General features: G+C 46.8%; 1 protein-coding gene across 4 annotated transcripts; it reads right to left on the bottom strand.

The window, feature by feature from the left end:
- Positions 1–1,689: 1,689 nt before the first annotated feature.
- Positions 1,690–13,594, bottom strand: FUT10 (fucosyltransferase 10). Of its 4 annotated transcripts, none has more exons than XM_041120971.1 (6): positions 13,525–13,594; positions 11,543–12,202; positions 11,275–11,478; positions 9,466–9,751; positions 3,688–4,523; positions 1,690–1,931 (listed from the first exon to the last, which is right to left on the bottom strand). In XM_041120971.1, the coding sequence occupies exons 3-6, from the start codon at positions 11,353–11,355 to the stop codon at positions 1,707–1,709; spliced, it is 1,428 nt and encodes a 475-aa protein (XP_040976905.1). In that variant the 5' UTR covers positions 11,356–11,478; positions 11,543–12,202; positions 13,525–13,594; the 3' UTR covers positions 1,690–1,706. The 4 variants fall into 4 exon arrangements, with proteins under 4 accessions (XP_040976905.1, XP_029861156.1, XP_029861157.1 ...); XM_030005296.2 differs by having other exon boundaries at positions 12,148–12,202; XM_030005297.2 differs by having other exon boundaries at positions 11,275–11,475; positions 12,148–12,202.
- Positions 13,595–14,310: the final 716 nt, after the last annotated feature.

The raw sequence follows: 14,310 nt of genomic DNA, 5'->3' as shown, positions 1-14,310 counted from the left end.
AAAGTCTCTAAGTTAATGCAACTTTCCCAAAGAGCTTCATTTATGGAGCTTAGTTTTCATTTGCACTGTAGAACACTGGGGAAAGAATTTAAGACATGTCCAACAGATGCTGTGTGCCACACTGGCAAAACACTAGTGGTGAGAAATTTCAGTGGGACTGTTTTGCTTAATTGAAACTAAGTACGTGCTCATAGAAACAATGACCAATACTATATGGTTTGTGGCCACAAAACTGCTCTTTCCCTTGCTAGATTTAAAAGTAATAAAAAATTCACCAGCTGTTTCATGAGGAAATTTCTGGCAAGGTAACTTTTCCAAGGTAAGTGAATTTTGCAGCTCAATTTCGTGGTGTAAATGCTATTCACATCCTTCCCCATGGCTACCCATTCATAAAACAGCCAGATGCTTGACAGCAATTTTAAAATAGCGTGCTACAAGGAACAATTGCATGGGAATTACCAGACAGGTGAAAATCTGCTTTTCCAGCAATGTGAAGAACTCTGTATTAGTAGTGACATCTGCCTCTGTCATCATACATGGGCACGTGTATGAATGACTGTACCTCAACTGAATGGCTCCACCCAGATAACGCCATTTTGCAGATCCTGTGGAAGTTAACTCCTCCCTAGACTGAGGTTGGAAGAATTTGGGATGAAAACTGCAACAGCCTGCATACCAGGCAAAGGTGTGTCCTTTCGCAAATGATGACCAAGATCACCAAGGCTTTTTTCTTCATCAAATAAAGTAATTTGGGGTTTTCTGTGTTAAAACAGGGAGGCTGCTTGTGTACCTCTCCTTGTGCCTATTGAAGGCCTTTCAGCACCAATGGACTCTCAGTTTTACCCCTGCCCTTTCAAGCACGTAATTCCACGTTTATACATGATACAAATACTCGTCCATCATCAGAAAGGCAAGAAGGAAAGTCAGATTGAGGCCAGCCCTATTTCTGGGGTGTGGAGATATTCATGCGCTCTGCTTATTTTTAGCAGAAAATGGTGGGTAAATCTGAGCCAGCACGTTTTTCATTCAATCTGTCCCTGGACACTATCAGATGGTGCTTCCTTGTGCCAACCACTAATGCACTTTACATTGGCACTGAGTGTCAGGACACAAAGCTTGCCAAGTGTCTGCTAAATCTGCTGATGCCAGGAAAATTGATAATAAACAGCTAGCCAGGGACACAGTCCCAAGTTTTTCTTCTACCACCAGAGCAGCACAGAAGCTGTACCAGTGCAATGATGTCAGCTCCTCTCCAGCTTGTGGCTATCAATGCAGCAAACGAGGGTCCTGGATTGGAAAAAAAGGGGTCCTGAGGCCATGAACACAGGTATGTATCTAAAGATGGAGGGAGATCAACCTGCTTCATGGGAATTAGCTGTGTGCTTAAAACTGCGCTTTGAGAACCTTGACGACTTGTGTCTTAATGCTCAAACATCTGAACTAATGACAACTAATATAAACATAAATCATTATAAATCTAAATCTAAATCTAAATGTAAATATAAATATATATGTATACATATCACCTGGCAGGATGATTCTATTGTTTAGCACTCCTTAGTACCCCTTGAGCACTGAATATACTAAATTCAGTCTTACAGGTCTACTTCCTATGGCTACCAATCCCACATAGGATACGGTCACCCACAAAAGAAAATTCCACAGACTCCTACAAAGAGCTCACTCTGATTTACAGGTCATTGTGTTTATTCCTTGAATACTAGCATCCAAAATTCTTGAGCTGTAAAATTCCTGTTCCTTTCCACCAGGTGCCTCAGTGCCCAGGCTTCTTTCTTGGATTGCTCAAAGCTTGGTATCCACATGTCTTGGAGAGAAGTCCAGCCAGGGTTTGAAGACGAGAACCAGAACGCCTCTGGTTTGGGGCAGCTCAGATGGTTAACCTGAGCCTTCCATCTCTGAGGCAGCCGTCCCTAGCAATGGAGAGAAATAAAAGGGGTTATTCAGGGACCCTGGCAGACAGAGAAGAAAGGTGCTATGCCATTAGTAAACCATCAAACCATGTCAGTGACATTTTCCTTCCCACTACAGGCTCTAGCCATGTCCTTGTGGATGTCAGAGGGTCAGCTCTCCCCATAGTGTCCATGACAAGGCCAGTCATGCTGACAACAGCCTGATTCTCAGATCAGGTCTGGCTGCAAATGAGCAGCACCAGCCCACCCAAACTGAAATTCTAAGGCAAGGAATTCTATTTTCATCATTATATTCTGTTTTCATCTTAAATATACACACACATAATGAGATTTTTTTAAGGAGAAAAAACAAGCCATGAATCTGACCAGGAGAGCAAACTGGTCTTCATAATTTTCTTGACTAGAGAGCCACAAAAGCATGGGGAAGGAATATCTGTATCTAACCTATTCTATACCTTTCCACGGTTGTATTTCTAACTCAAAGAGAGGACATCTATCCACATTTGCACCAGACTCAAACAGGAAAGCCTGCTTAAATGTAATGCTTACCAGTCTGCATTCCCCATCACTTCAGCTCACCTTAGTAACTTCAATTGCTTTCTTCATCTCTCTTTTACTGGCTGGCCACATAGTATACTGCTCAGACTGTGACCAGCTAAAATACAGCCTAATGAATACAGGACAGCTGTAGGATACTAGAGTCATTGACCAGTTCCATTACTGGACATAAAAAGTTTTTTGAGTTTTTTTCTCCACTGAGCTCATGGAGAGTTTAAAAAATGGCTACTGACTCTTGGTACGTAAACCTGGAAACCTTAAAGGAATGCGGCAATTAAAATGAGTATCCACCAACTCAGAAATATATGTGGTGAGAGTTTTTAGCTTCAGTCTAATTCCAGGTAAAGCTCTTTTTATACCAGCCAAATCCACCACAGCTAGCAGCCTCAGGAGACTGAACAGCTCATAGTGCCTTTGAAATGGCCTGCTAGTGTCACGGCTGGCACCCTTGCAAGACTGCTGGACCCTCAGTGCTGGGCTTCCTGATAAGACAGCCATTTCTAGCCAGTCTCTATCAGCATAATTTCAGGAGGATTAGTCCAGGAGGAAATGGTCCAATTCCTCTCACATACGCACAACCTGGCTTAAATATTGATGTTCCAATGTTTAGCCACCAAATGTGGCCACAGACAGTGGCATGTTGTCACTACAGGTTTGAATGTACCCACACATATGCAGACCCAGACAGTCATAGAGTATTTAAGTCAGGAGGGACCTCCAGTGATCATCTAGTCCAGTTCCCTCTTCCAAACACGTCTAATCATATCTAATTGCCTAGGGCAGCATTGAGTTGAGTCTTAAAACACCTCCAAGGACAGAGATCTCACAGCCTCTCTGGGCAACCTGTTTCCAAATGTTCCGGTCAGCTAAAGCAAGTCAGCAAGTTAGGCTATTCTCTGTAACCTGATAAAAACCTCCTCCCTGAACAATTCAAGCCGCCTTCTGCTGAAGTGACCACCAGCTCAATGGTCAATGTGTATGAGCTCAAGCACTGCTGCAGTATGAGGGACACATGCTCTGGCCGTGCACCCACACCTTCTGCCAACACCTTTTGACGTGAGGATGCACAACCCAATTGCGTTGCAATACCAGTGGTTGTCAGCTGGCCAGAAATCTGGTAACCAAACTTCCTGGGACAAATCTGAGCCTAGTGCCATTTTAAAGCCTCTCTGAGACGTAAGGACAAAGTCACATGTACCTTTTCCTTCCTTCTGATGTTTTCCCACACTCTGTTACACACCATGCACTCAAAGGTGTCAATGTAGTTGTCCTGGGTGATATCTTGCACTCCCCACTTCCGTTCCTTCATCGCTGTAAGCAGTCTTGGGTTGGAAATGTCCCCTTTCAGTTTCCATCGTAGGTAGGACTCATATTCTTGATCGTTTGTATCCAGCATTTTGATATAGTGGGCTAGTTCCCGAGGGTGTGAAAAACTGGATACCAGGATTGCACTCTTGTTACTAGGAAGCCAGTCTACAATGCTGGGAGACCCAAAGTACACTGGCACCACTCCCAACTTCAGTGGCCGCCAGAGTTTTTCAGTGATGTAATCTTCACAGATAGCATTTTCAAAAGCAAGAATGAACTTGTACTGTGCCAGTATTTTATAGAAGTTCCCATCATCCATGGCAGTTGGATTTCTGAGATGTTGAGGAAGGTCTCTGTTATGCAGACATTCCCCATAAGAGTCTACTTCAATGTGGCACATCAGCTCACGCACATAGCTGTCCCGATCAGAAGGAGGGTTGCAGTCAGACTGCACATATACAAGTGGTGCAAGCCTCTTCCTCAGGTTGTTCTTCATCTGCAGTGGGATCATGTACCTCAACGACTTCAGGACCTCTACACCCTCAAGGTACTGAGTGGTCAGCGGTAGGTGAGAATGGCGGCTAAAGGTTGCGGTGTGGTTGAATAAGGTGATGGTCGGTTCATGGAAGAGTTTGTAGTTGTTTTTTGGTGACTCTTCATGGAAAAGGGCCCAGTCATGATAGTCTCTACGAGGGAGAGGTAGGCTGTCTATACTGAAGTCAGTACCTAGACAAAAGCAAACAGTGTTTAGTCTGCCCCTATCTGTCATGCAACACTAAGTACAATGACACAGAAGTCTAGTTTTAATTTAATATCAGCCCTACAACCATCACATTTCTGACATTGTAAGGCAATACTGCAAAGAGAGCAATTCATGCAAAGACAGAGGAGTGTTATGACAGATAAAACTGAATTTGGCAACAGAATAATCTAGAGAATGGGGATCAGTAGTTAATATTAGAAATGGTTTCCTTTCAGGTCATATTAGTTTAAAGGCCTCTCATTTCAAAGGCTCACTAGGAATTTTATATTTTAATGCACTGAAATCAGACTAATAAGGTTCTGTAAATAGGGGAACAGATGGTATTGTCTCCATCTATGATGTGAGCAAAATGGTTACTGCAGGGCTCAATTTTGTTCTAGTACCAAAATAACAAAAACGATGCTAAAATATTGGACAGGTTTAAGGAGAAAAATTACAAGAATGACTTCAAGTCTTGGAAAGACATTGTACTATAGAGACTCTGGAAGCCAATCTATTTAGTTTATCAAAGAGAGAATTAAGAGATAATGTTATCAGAGCTGCCTCCCAGATACATAAAGAAGCAGCTTCTGGCAGAAGATGGCTCCTCAAACAAATGCCAATAGTAGAAGAAGAACAATGTCTGAACTCTAAAAACAGACCACTGCAGCTGCTTGCGCCTCCCTGCAAGGACACAGAGCCTCTATAACAACTTTGGAAAGCTGTGATGGAAGCTTTAGGACAAACCTAGAAGCCTTTTCTCAAAGTCTGATCTGTGCAAAACTGAATTCAAAATATCAGCTCATGAATCTGACACTTGCTCTCCCTTCAGTATCACTGTATTACACTTATACAACTATCCTTATTGCAGATTAAATGCAAAGCTGATGAATCTCTGTCAAGATACTTCCTCACTGTCTTGTAACTGTTTTTCACTTCTACTTGTATCTGTTTTTTACTTAAGTACAAGCACTGAACATACAAAACTTTTAACTGGTATTGTCAAGCGAGGAAGGTTGACTGTTTTCCACTGAAGGGTGGTCCCAAGCCCTCAACACTAAAAGGACAAAGGGTTGTGCCACTCTGAAAAATGCTGTTTGCTGCCTCTGGTTTTGACATGTTATAGTGATACAAGAAGGTGAGGAAAACTGGAAGTGAATCAAATTCTCACAGGGAAGCTTATAAGGCCTATCTGGTTTTGAAAACACTTTGTTCTAAGTGATCCCCAGAAGAGAAGCAGCAGTGCATACAGACAATAATGAAAATGCTGTGGATTGAAATCATAGCACTTCAGCTGCACCCCTCGCAAGGGTGCTCGCTCCCTCTTTAAGGTAGTATTGCAGGTAAGAGGGAAGAAAAATGCAGGAAAGAATGAGACAAGGAAAGGGATGAGAGAGTGTGGTGGGTTGACCCTGGCTGAACACCAGGTGCCCACCAAAGCCGTTCTATCACTCCCTCCTCCTCAGCTGGACAGGGGAGACAAAATATGACAAAGGGCTCATGGGTCGAGATAAGGACAGGAGAGATCACTCACCAATTACCGTCACAGGCAAAACAGACTCAACTTGGGGAAAATTAACTCAATTTATTACCAATCAACCAGAGTAGGGTAATGAGAAATAAAACCAAATCTCAAAACACCTTCCTTCCACCCCTCCCTTCCTCCTGGGCACAACTTCACTCCCGGATTCTCTATCTACCCCCCACAGTGGCGCAGGGGGATGGGGAATGGGGTTTATGGTCAGTTCATCACACATTATTTCTGCCGCTTCATCCTCCTCAGGGGCAGGACTCATCACACTCTTCCCCTGCTCCAGCGTGGGGTCCCTCCCACAGGAGACAGTCCTGCACAAACTTCTCCAGCGTGGGTCCTTCCCACGGGCTGCAGTTCTTCACAAACTGCTCCAGCATGGGTCCCTTCCATGGCGTGCAGTCCTTCAGGAGCACGCTGCTCCAGCGTGGGTCCCCTGCGGGGTCACAAGTCCTGCCAGAAAACCTGCTCCAGCGTGGGATCCTCTCTCCACAGATCCACAGGTCCTGCCAGGAGCCTGCTCCAGCACGGGATTCCCACGGGGTCACAGCCTCCTTTCGGCATCTGCCTGCTCCAGCGTGGGGTCCTCCACGGGCTGCAGGCAGATATCTGCTCCACCATGGAGCTCCATGGGCTGCAGGGGGACAGCCTGCCTCAGCATGGTCTTCCCCACGGGCTGCAGGGGAATCTCTGCTCTGGCGTCTGGAGCATCTCCTCCCCGTCTTCTTCACTGACCTTGGTGTCTGCAGAGTTGTTTCTCTTACATGTTCTCGCTCCTCTCCCTGGCTGCCATTTCTGTCTGTCCCAGCAACTTTTTTTCCTTCTTAAATATGTTATCACAGAGTCATTACCACTATCACTGATTGTATCGGCCTTGGCCGGTGGTGGGTCCATCTTAGAGCCGGCTGGCATTGGCTCTGTCGGACACAGGGGAAGCTTCCAGCAGCTTCTCACAGAAGCCACCCCTGTAACACCCCCCCCCCCCCGCTACCAAAACGTTGCCACATAAAGCCAATACTGAGAGAGACAAAAACGCAACATGCAAAACTTACTAAACAAGGAGAAAATTAGGCAAAGAGAAACTTAAAGAAAAATGCTCTATAGATCAGAGCACATCAGAATGACTGATTCTAATGCAATGCTCAATCAATATCAGTCCAACAAGAAGACAAAAGGCTCTTAGGGATTAAAGGGAAGATAACATCAGCATGTTCCCTACCCCATGAGATGAAGGAAATAAAGGAGCTTATGAGGTGATAAAGAAAGCACAAGACTACAATTACAAGCAATTTCAACTTCCAAACTACTAATTAGGAAATCTTATGTATGTGGCAAACTGCAGAAGAGAAAGACAGATGCTGTCAGGAGAAGTTCTGCATCTAAGGAGACATCTTTCATTCAGGATTCATACTCCAAGGACTGAACGCTCCAGTGCAGAAAAGCTGGACATCCTCCTCCCTTAGGAACAACACCCCTGAGGTTCTGACAGCACGGCACCAGATCCAGCTCATGCTGACTCCGTTGCATTGCACTCACTACATGCAAAACTCTGTGAAGTACATGACAGTGAAAAAGTGGAGTTGGGAATCCCTCCCAAAAGCAGAGACAAAATCCAGCAAGTGGATGCCACATCTCACTTCCAAACAGGAGATGGTGGCACTTGACAAAATCATCACCTACACCTAGGGGGTTCCCAGGCCAGGACAGTAAATCAGGACAAGCTGCGAAGGTGTTCCTAACAAAGCAGTTCTGCTCAAAAACATCTGCACCCCATATTTTTGCATAATATTTTTCCTAAGCTTTGGATCATTCCTCTCTTGACTAGCTCACTGACCAAATATTAGGGGGAAATTAATGCAGTTTCTTTGGAAAGTGAAACTGTACCCTGATCCAACCTTAGTATGGAAATGCAGATGTTCGAGTCTTCAATCAGCAGGCTGTTTAGAGGGTAATTCTGGAACATCAAAATCTGCCTTTTTGCAGGCCCACGGCTCAGTGCATCAAGGTGGTTGGGGCAGGGGGCAGTGGGGGGGGGGGGGGTGTAGCTTTTCTGTATTGATGCAGCATTTTTTTTCACCTTCAACACCACCTATGACCTTTGTCTCTGGAGGTTTTGGCATTGTGAGATCATTTATTGTGGTTTAAAAATAAGTAATATTTTTGCATATTTTGACATTTGTCTTTACACAGTTCTTAGCCAGCATCACTAGAAAAATAAAAAAGCTACAGGAAAAGTGTTTTGCCCAGTGTAAATAGTCCTTTAAAAATAAGTAAGTAAAGCATGTCCACAAGCCTGCTGAAAATGAACAATAGTCCTAATGTTGAAACATAGTTACTACCAGAGACCAAAACCACCAGACTTTACAGCTTTCATGTGATGCAAACACAGCTTTCCTTGTCTTTTATTGGGTCAGCTTCTCATTCCTTTGCTGTCATTCCTTCACTTCCATACTTGACCACAGTATTATAAACTGACAAAGCTGACCTACCTGGAGCTCTGAAAAGACTAGTGATAAGAAGTTTTTGGTTCACTGGTAAGAACCAAGCTAAAGGTCCTTCCTTCTTATATTTCCAGTTCACCTGTATCCTGACTGAGTGAATGAGATTCAGGACTCTTTTATTTTGTTTTGTTTCCGGACAAAGGAGCTGAACCTACCAGTCACAAAAAAGCATTTGGCTGTATTTTTCCACCTAAAACTCACTTTTTCTCTGAAAAGCAACCATATGGGGAAAAAGAACAAAATTAACAAAATAAGGCCTACTTTTAAAAGATGCATCTTTTGTTTTGTAGACTCACTTTACAGTACATGTAGTGGAAAGTTTCTGAGGCGGCTGAGCCAGAGCAGCTCAGAAAGTTGCACTAGCTGCTGCTCCCTGTGCAGAATCAATAGATTTCTTTCACTACTTTCCATTTACAGTCTGCTAGCAATCTCTCAGCACACGAGGCAGGGGAGTTGCACAGTTACCAGCAAGGGCATTATTTTAAGACAAAAGACATGCACAAGTGCAACAAAGGCCTTGCAGAACCTCTGCTAGGGGTGACCAGCTGGAAGACTGGAAAAAGCTGGCTCGATCTCAGACTGTCTTTTCATGACTTGGCAACTACAGGAAATTATCTTTCTTCCCATAAACAGGGAGCACACATGATTGGAAAGCAGCATGAGACAAGGCAACGGTCATCCCACAGACGTGCACCGTCACTTTTCAGAGTCCTTTTACAGGGAACATACATCTCTGGATCCCTACTGAAGGTATTCACCACCAGGCAAAGTTTAGCACAATGAGCTGTGTAATTTTCCTGCTCTCAGTGATTGCCACCTAGAATATTTAATCTCTAAAGGAAAATAACTGGGCAAGAGGGAAAGTTACTCCTTTAAAAAGAAACAGATCCTTACCATAGAACAGAAATGCTCTCGTCATCTGATTGTGCTGGTAGGTCTTGTTGATAGTAAAGAAGCAAACATCCTCTCCGCATTGACCCAATCTCCCTGTCTCTCCAGTCAGGGGAGACCACCAGAGCAGGATGGGATAGTGATTTACATCAGACTCTGTCTTGAACCTGCTGGGAAATTCCTGCTTCTTAAACTGAAAAGCGTGTATCTCCACAGGCTTTAATGGACCACTGTGTAAACTGGAGATTACTGCCACCTTATTCTCTGAATTGCCCAGTTCAGTGATAACCTTCAGGGAAATAAACACAAAAATCACAGCGCATCACTGTCATTAGCCAGGACACCCGCTTGACAAATCAGAGTTTAAGCATCAAGCACTAACTAAGTCTGCATGTGAAGTTTCTGTCAATCAAAGTGGATGCATTTCACTGACTGCAGCCACCATCCAGGTGATCTTGTCAGAACAGCAAAAACTTTAATTTGGATTTGTAAGAAGAAGGAAGAAAATAAATTTCTGTACTGAGATATGGCCACATCACACATGACTTAACAACACAACTTCCGCCTTCTCCTTGGAAAAAGCACAAAACAGAGAACAGCCATTCAGTAGCGAGGTTTCTTCTGGAAATTAGCTGTAAATAAACCATGAAGTTTTCATGTCTCTGTGTGGCCATCTGTACTCACTCCTATTAATTTTTAAACCACTGACTGAATAAACTAGGTGCAGACAGGTCTTAAAAGACAATGTAACTACAACTTCATGGCTAGGTAGAGGAGAAGAGTCCCATCTGCATGCAGAGAAGTGAAAGACCTACCAGACCTACCCAGGCAGAGGGAAGCTCTAACCAGCTCCAAATCTGCTTAGCTGTGGAGGTGCAGCAGAGTCTCAAACCCTCCCAATAAAGGTCCTAAAGACTTGCTAGTGTTACTCCTGTGCTAGGGCAGCCATATCACCTTTGGATGCCTTGTTCAGAGGAACACAACTGAAAGTGACCATTAAGTGTCAGTGACTGCCCTCCAAGAAATGGCTCCAATTTGGAGTAGGCAGCTGGCCTGGAAGACCTTCAGAGGTCCTCCTGCTGGCTCCACTGGGAGTTACCTGAGGTACCTGTCTTAACCAGAGCCTCAGTTCAGAGCACAGCCCAAGCAGAAAGACATCTCTGGAGGAGATCCCGGCCTTCTCATGACTGAAGTCTCCTACTTCTGGTACTCCCATGACTACCAGACAAGGCTGATTTAATTTGTCTGAAAGTTGTTCTCTTCTAACAAAAATCTAGGGTAACCTGCACCAGCCACAAATTAATATGCCTCCATCTTGATTTTTCTCTTATGCATTTTTTCACTGACCAGCTACTGGACTTTCCAACACTAAGAATGGCCTTTGAGTCAGGACTGATGGACAGATTTCCATTACCACTTACTCATGTGCTCAGATTTCCCTGCTCTGTCTGCCACATTAATATGAAATGGTTTCCAGCCTTGCCTCCCTGACTAATGAGTTCAAACACATGAACAGAGGAGGCAATACTGGATGGAGGCAACACAACATGGCATGGTATGGTACACCACTCCTGAGAAACAACTCCAGAAGCCAAGGAGCTATGCAAGAAAGGTGTTTTCTGTGCGATGTCACTTCTGGAGTCAGCTATTACCACCAGGCCAATGCTGCTGACAGAGTTTCTTTAAACACTCCTCTTAAAGCACACACTTGTACAGAAAACTTCTGTTGCCTACAATGCTCTCTCTCATCTGACAGAACTGTGTCATACTTTGAGAGCAATCTCATGCATACACCCCCACTTGCCCCTCTACCTGGAGTGTCACCACGAAGAAAAAGGCAGCTGCAAAGCAGAAGCAAGATGCCCACAGTTTCTTCCTCCTCATCCTAATCATGCTGCACTGCCAGGCCTGCCAGAGCAGTTAGAGCTAAGTGTCAGGAAGGCTGGCTTGTCTGAAGTCTTCAGCCTTTGCTGCAGGGCTTTCCCACTCCATCCTTACTCTTCACGTTGACCGCTGCTGAAAAAGGGTACAGCATCAATAAAAAATGCTCCTTCAGCTCAGTGGTTAGCTTGATGTCTACCCGTAGCTTTCTGTAGGTGCCAGAGCCACATTTTGAGCCAGGTATCCAGAAGGCAGCCTGCACAAAACAGCACTCTCATGCACAGCCCCAGGCATCTACTCTCCTTCTGGTCACCCTGGACTTGGGCATCCTCTCAAAGCAGGGTCATACATCCTTTCATCCTTGCAGTCAGCATAGAGAGACACTGATGGGCCTGGCTCAGTCCTGTGTGGGAACAGCAGCCGTTTTCCTCAGTTTCAGATGGCAACTGCTGCTTTTCAGCAGACTCACAAACAGGTGAGGAATGAAAGACTTTCCTTCCCTGGGCAAGCAGTGAAAATGCTCCTGGAGGAGGCACACAACTATCGGGCCTTGGGACTTACTACATGGCAGTCTTCTGGGACTTCTGTTCACCAGTGTATCTAGCCCAATGCATAGAGAAAGTAACCATACAGCATACACACAAATGCTCTCCACACCTAAAACCATCTAAATTTAAGAAGTTCCCCTTCCCCTGTGATCTACATCTGCGCTGGTCTGCCTCTTCTCAAATAACTCTCTTCCTTCCCCAATGATTTTTTTAGCCTTCACAGAGCCCTACTGTTTTGCTGTATGCTGGATTTCACTGTGTGAAAATCCCAACTCCTGACAACAGGAGTAGGTGCAAATTCCAGCTTCATCCTAAAAAAAAAAAAAAAAAAAAAAAAGAGGATGGGAGAACGGTAAGACTTTATCTCTCAACACAGAGGAGTAAAGTTTGAAAATCTGGGTATTCAGAAAGCAGAAACACACACAAAAATGTTTAATAAATTGCTACTTTAATTGCTATATCTTTCAGAGATGTGCCTCGTGTCATTTAGGCTGGTTTTCCATGAAAAGGTGTATGTGATTGTATTGTCTCCATATGCATGCACCTGCCAGCTTTCCCCCCATCCTAATCCCATTCACAAAGTTCCAAAAACCTGACAAAGAGGGATGGGTCCCAAAACTACTGCCTGCTGTAGTACTACCTCTGTGGCACTGGCAGCTAGAGATAAAAAAATGATCTTGTTTCTGCTTCCACTGTAATATGAATTCATCCCTTCCCACTGACCTCTGAAGAAAAGCCTCTTTAGTAAAATCTTACACAAAACCATGCTGTGTGAGTTCTGCTCTGCGTGGGACAGCTGCTTTTGAAGGTTTTGTGTGGGCCAGCTGAGCACTTCTCAAATCAGGTAGGATCTTTTATAAAGCCTCTGCATCTTCTGTGCCTCCTGCATTATAGCCAAAACGGGGCATCAGGAGGGGAAGAGGCTGAATTCTGCCCACAACTGTGTTGGTGAGAAGCTACTCAAGGCACATCCTGGAGCAGATCAGTATCTTTAACACCACGTCTTACCCTGTGAACGGCAAAAAGTAAGACTCTGATGACCCACTGAATGTCCCCCTAACCCCTGCCCCGTAAAAGAGTTGTAATCCTCCCATTTTTAGGTATTCTTCTAGAGGGGGAACTGCCCACTCCATGGGTGTGCTGTACCACTTGCCCCAGGGTATTGCGCTGGGTCAGGGCTTCATTCTTGCACGTGCAGCGCCCAGCACTCAGTACTTTTACCTAGCGATGCGGTGCGGTCCGCGCTTGCCGTGGGCCACACAGGGCTCTGTCCTGTCCCAACTCCGCTGGCAAAGGTGACCTTGCAGCGCTCTCCCACCTCCGTCAGGCCGAGCGGAGGAGTTGAGGGAAGGAGGGTAAACCACCACCCCGGCTGTCCCGCGGGAGCAGCAGCTCCCTGCAAATCCTTCCAGACTTCCTACCCGCTCTCCCTGCCGCCTCTCCCTCCAGCCCTGCGTCGCTCCATTTCTCCGGGCTCAGCATCCCCGCCGGGGCTGTGCCGCCCGCCCCCCCCCAACACCGCCCCTTCCCTTCCCGAGGCTCAGCCAGTCCCGCAGCTGCGGCGGGGGGCTGCAGCTCCGGCCCTGCTCCCCGCCGGGGCATCCTCCGGTCGGGCGCCCGCCGCTGTACTCACCCCGAGAAAGTCGCTCCCGCCTCACCGCCACCGTCCCCCTCTGGTTGGGCTTGAGAGGGCTTGGGGGGGGGGGGGGGGGGGGGGCGGGGGTGTCTGTGTGTGTGTGTGCGCGTGTGTGTGTGTGTTCGGTTTTTTGTTTACTTTCAGTTTGTGCACCCACTTGGTGCGGGGAGGGGGGCGGGGGGCGGGTGCTGGCCGAGGGCTGCGCCGGGGCGGCGCGGGTCCGCGCTCCCTCCGCCCACCGCGCTGCCAGCCGCCGGGGGGGCGGGGGGGAGTCGACTCTTTTGGGGTCCCCCAGGCTCTGAGGAGGAAACGCAGAGGGCTAAGCGGCCGGAGAGCGCCATCGCTTCCCCCCGTCCCGACTGCTCTTCCCTCAAGTCCCGCACTGCCAGACCTCACACTCCCCCCAAAATAAATCCGTCGCCGACTCCTATAGCTGTTGGCGTAATCGCGCTTTTCGCCGTTTTATTCTTTAACAACGGTGCCGGTGCTGTCTTGGCGAGGGCTGAGATTGACTGCATCAAGCCAGCCCGCAGCCCGGAACAGAAACGCATGATGGCCGCTGAGCAGCCCCGGAGCGCCGGAAGAGGCGGCTGCGGCCCTCACGCGGCGGGGACGGACACGCACAGGCACCCCTCCTCCCTCCGCGCGGGGCTGCGGCGGCCGTGCCGGCGGAGGGGCGGCCCTTGCCTCCCACCTTGCCGAGGCGTCCCCGCGGGGCCGCGCCGAGCTGTCAGGAGAGAGCCCTGTCCCTCAGCTCGCGGTTCCCCGGGGCCGGGCCCCTCT

The sequence above is a fragment of the Aquila chrysaetos genome, chromosome Z (assembly GCF_900496995.4).
Source record: "Aquila chrysaetos chrysaetos chromosome Z, bAquChr1.4, whole genome shotgun sequence".
Classification (NCBI taxonomy): Eukaryota; Metazoa; Chordata; class Aves; order Accipitriformes; family Accipitridae; genus Aquila; species Aquila chrysaetos.
The sequence above is the reverse complement of the archived record's forward strand: the minus strand, read 5'-3'. Positions and strand labels throughout refer to the sequence as shown.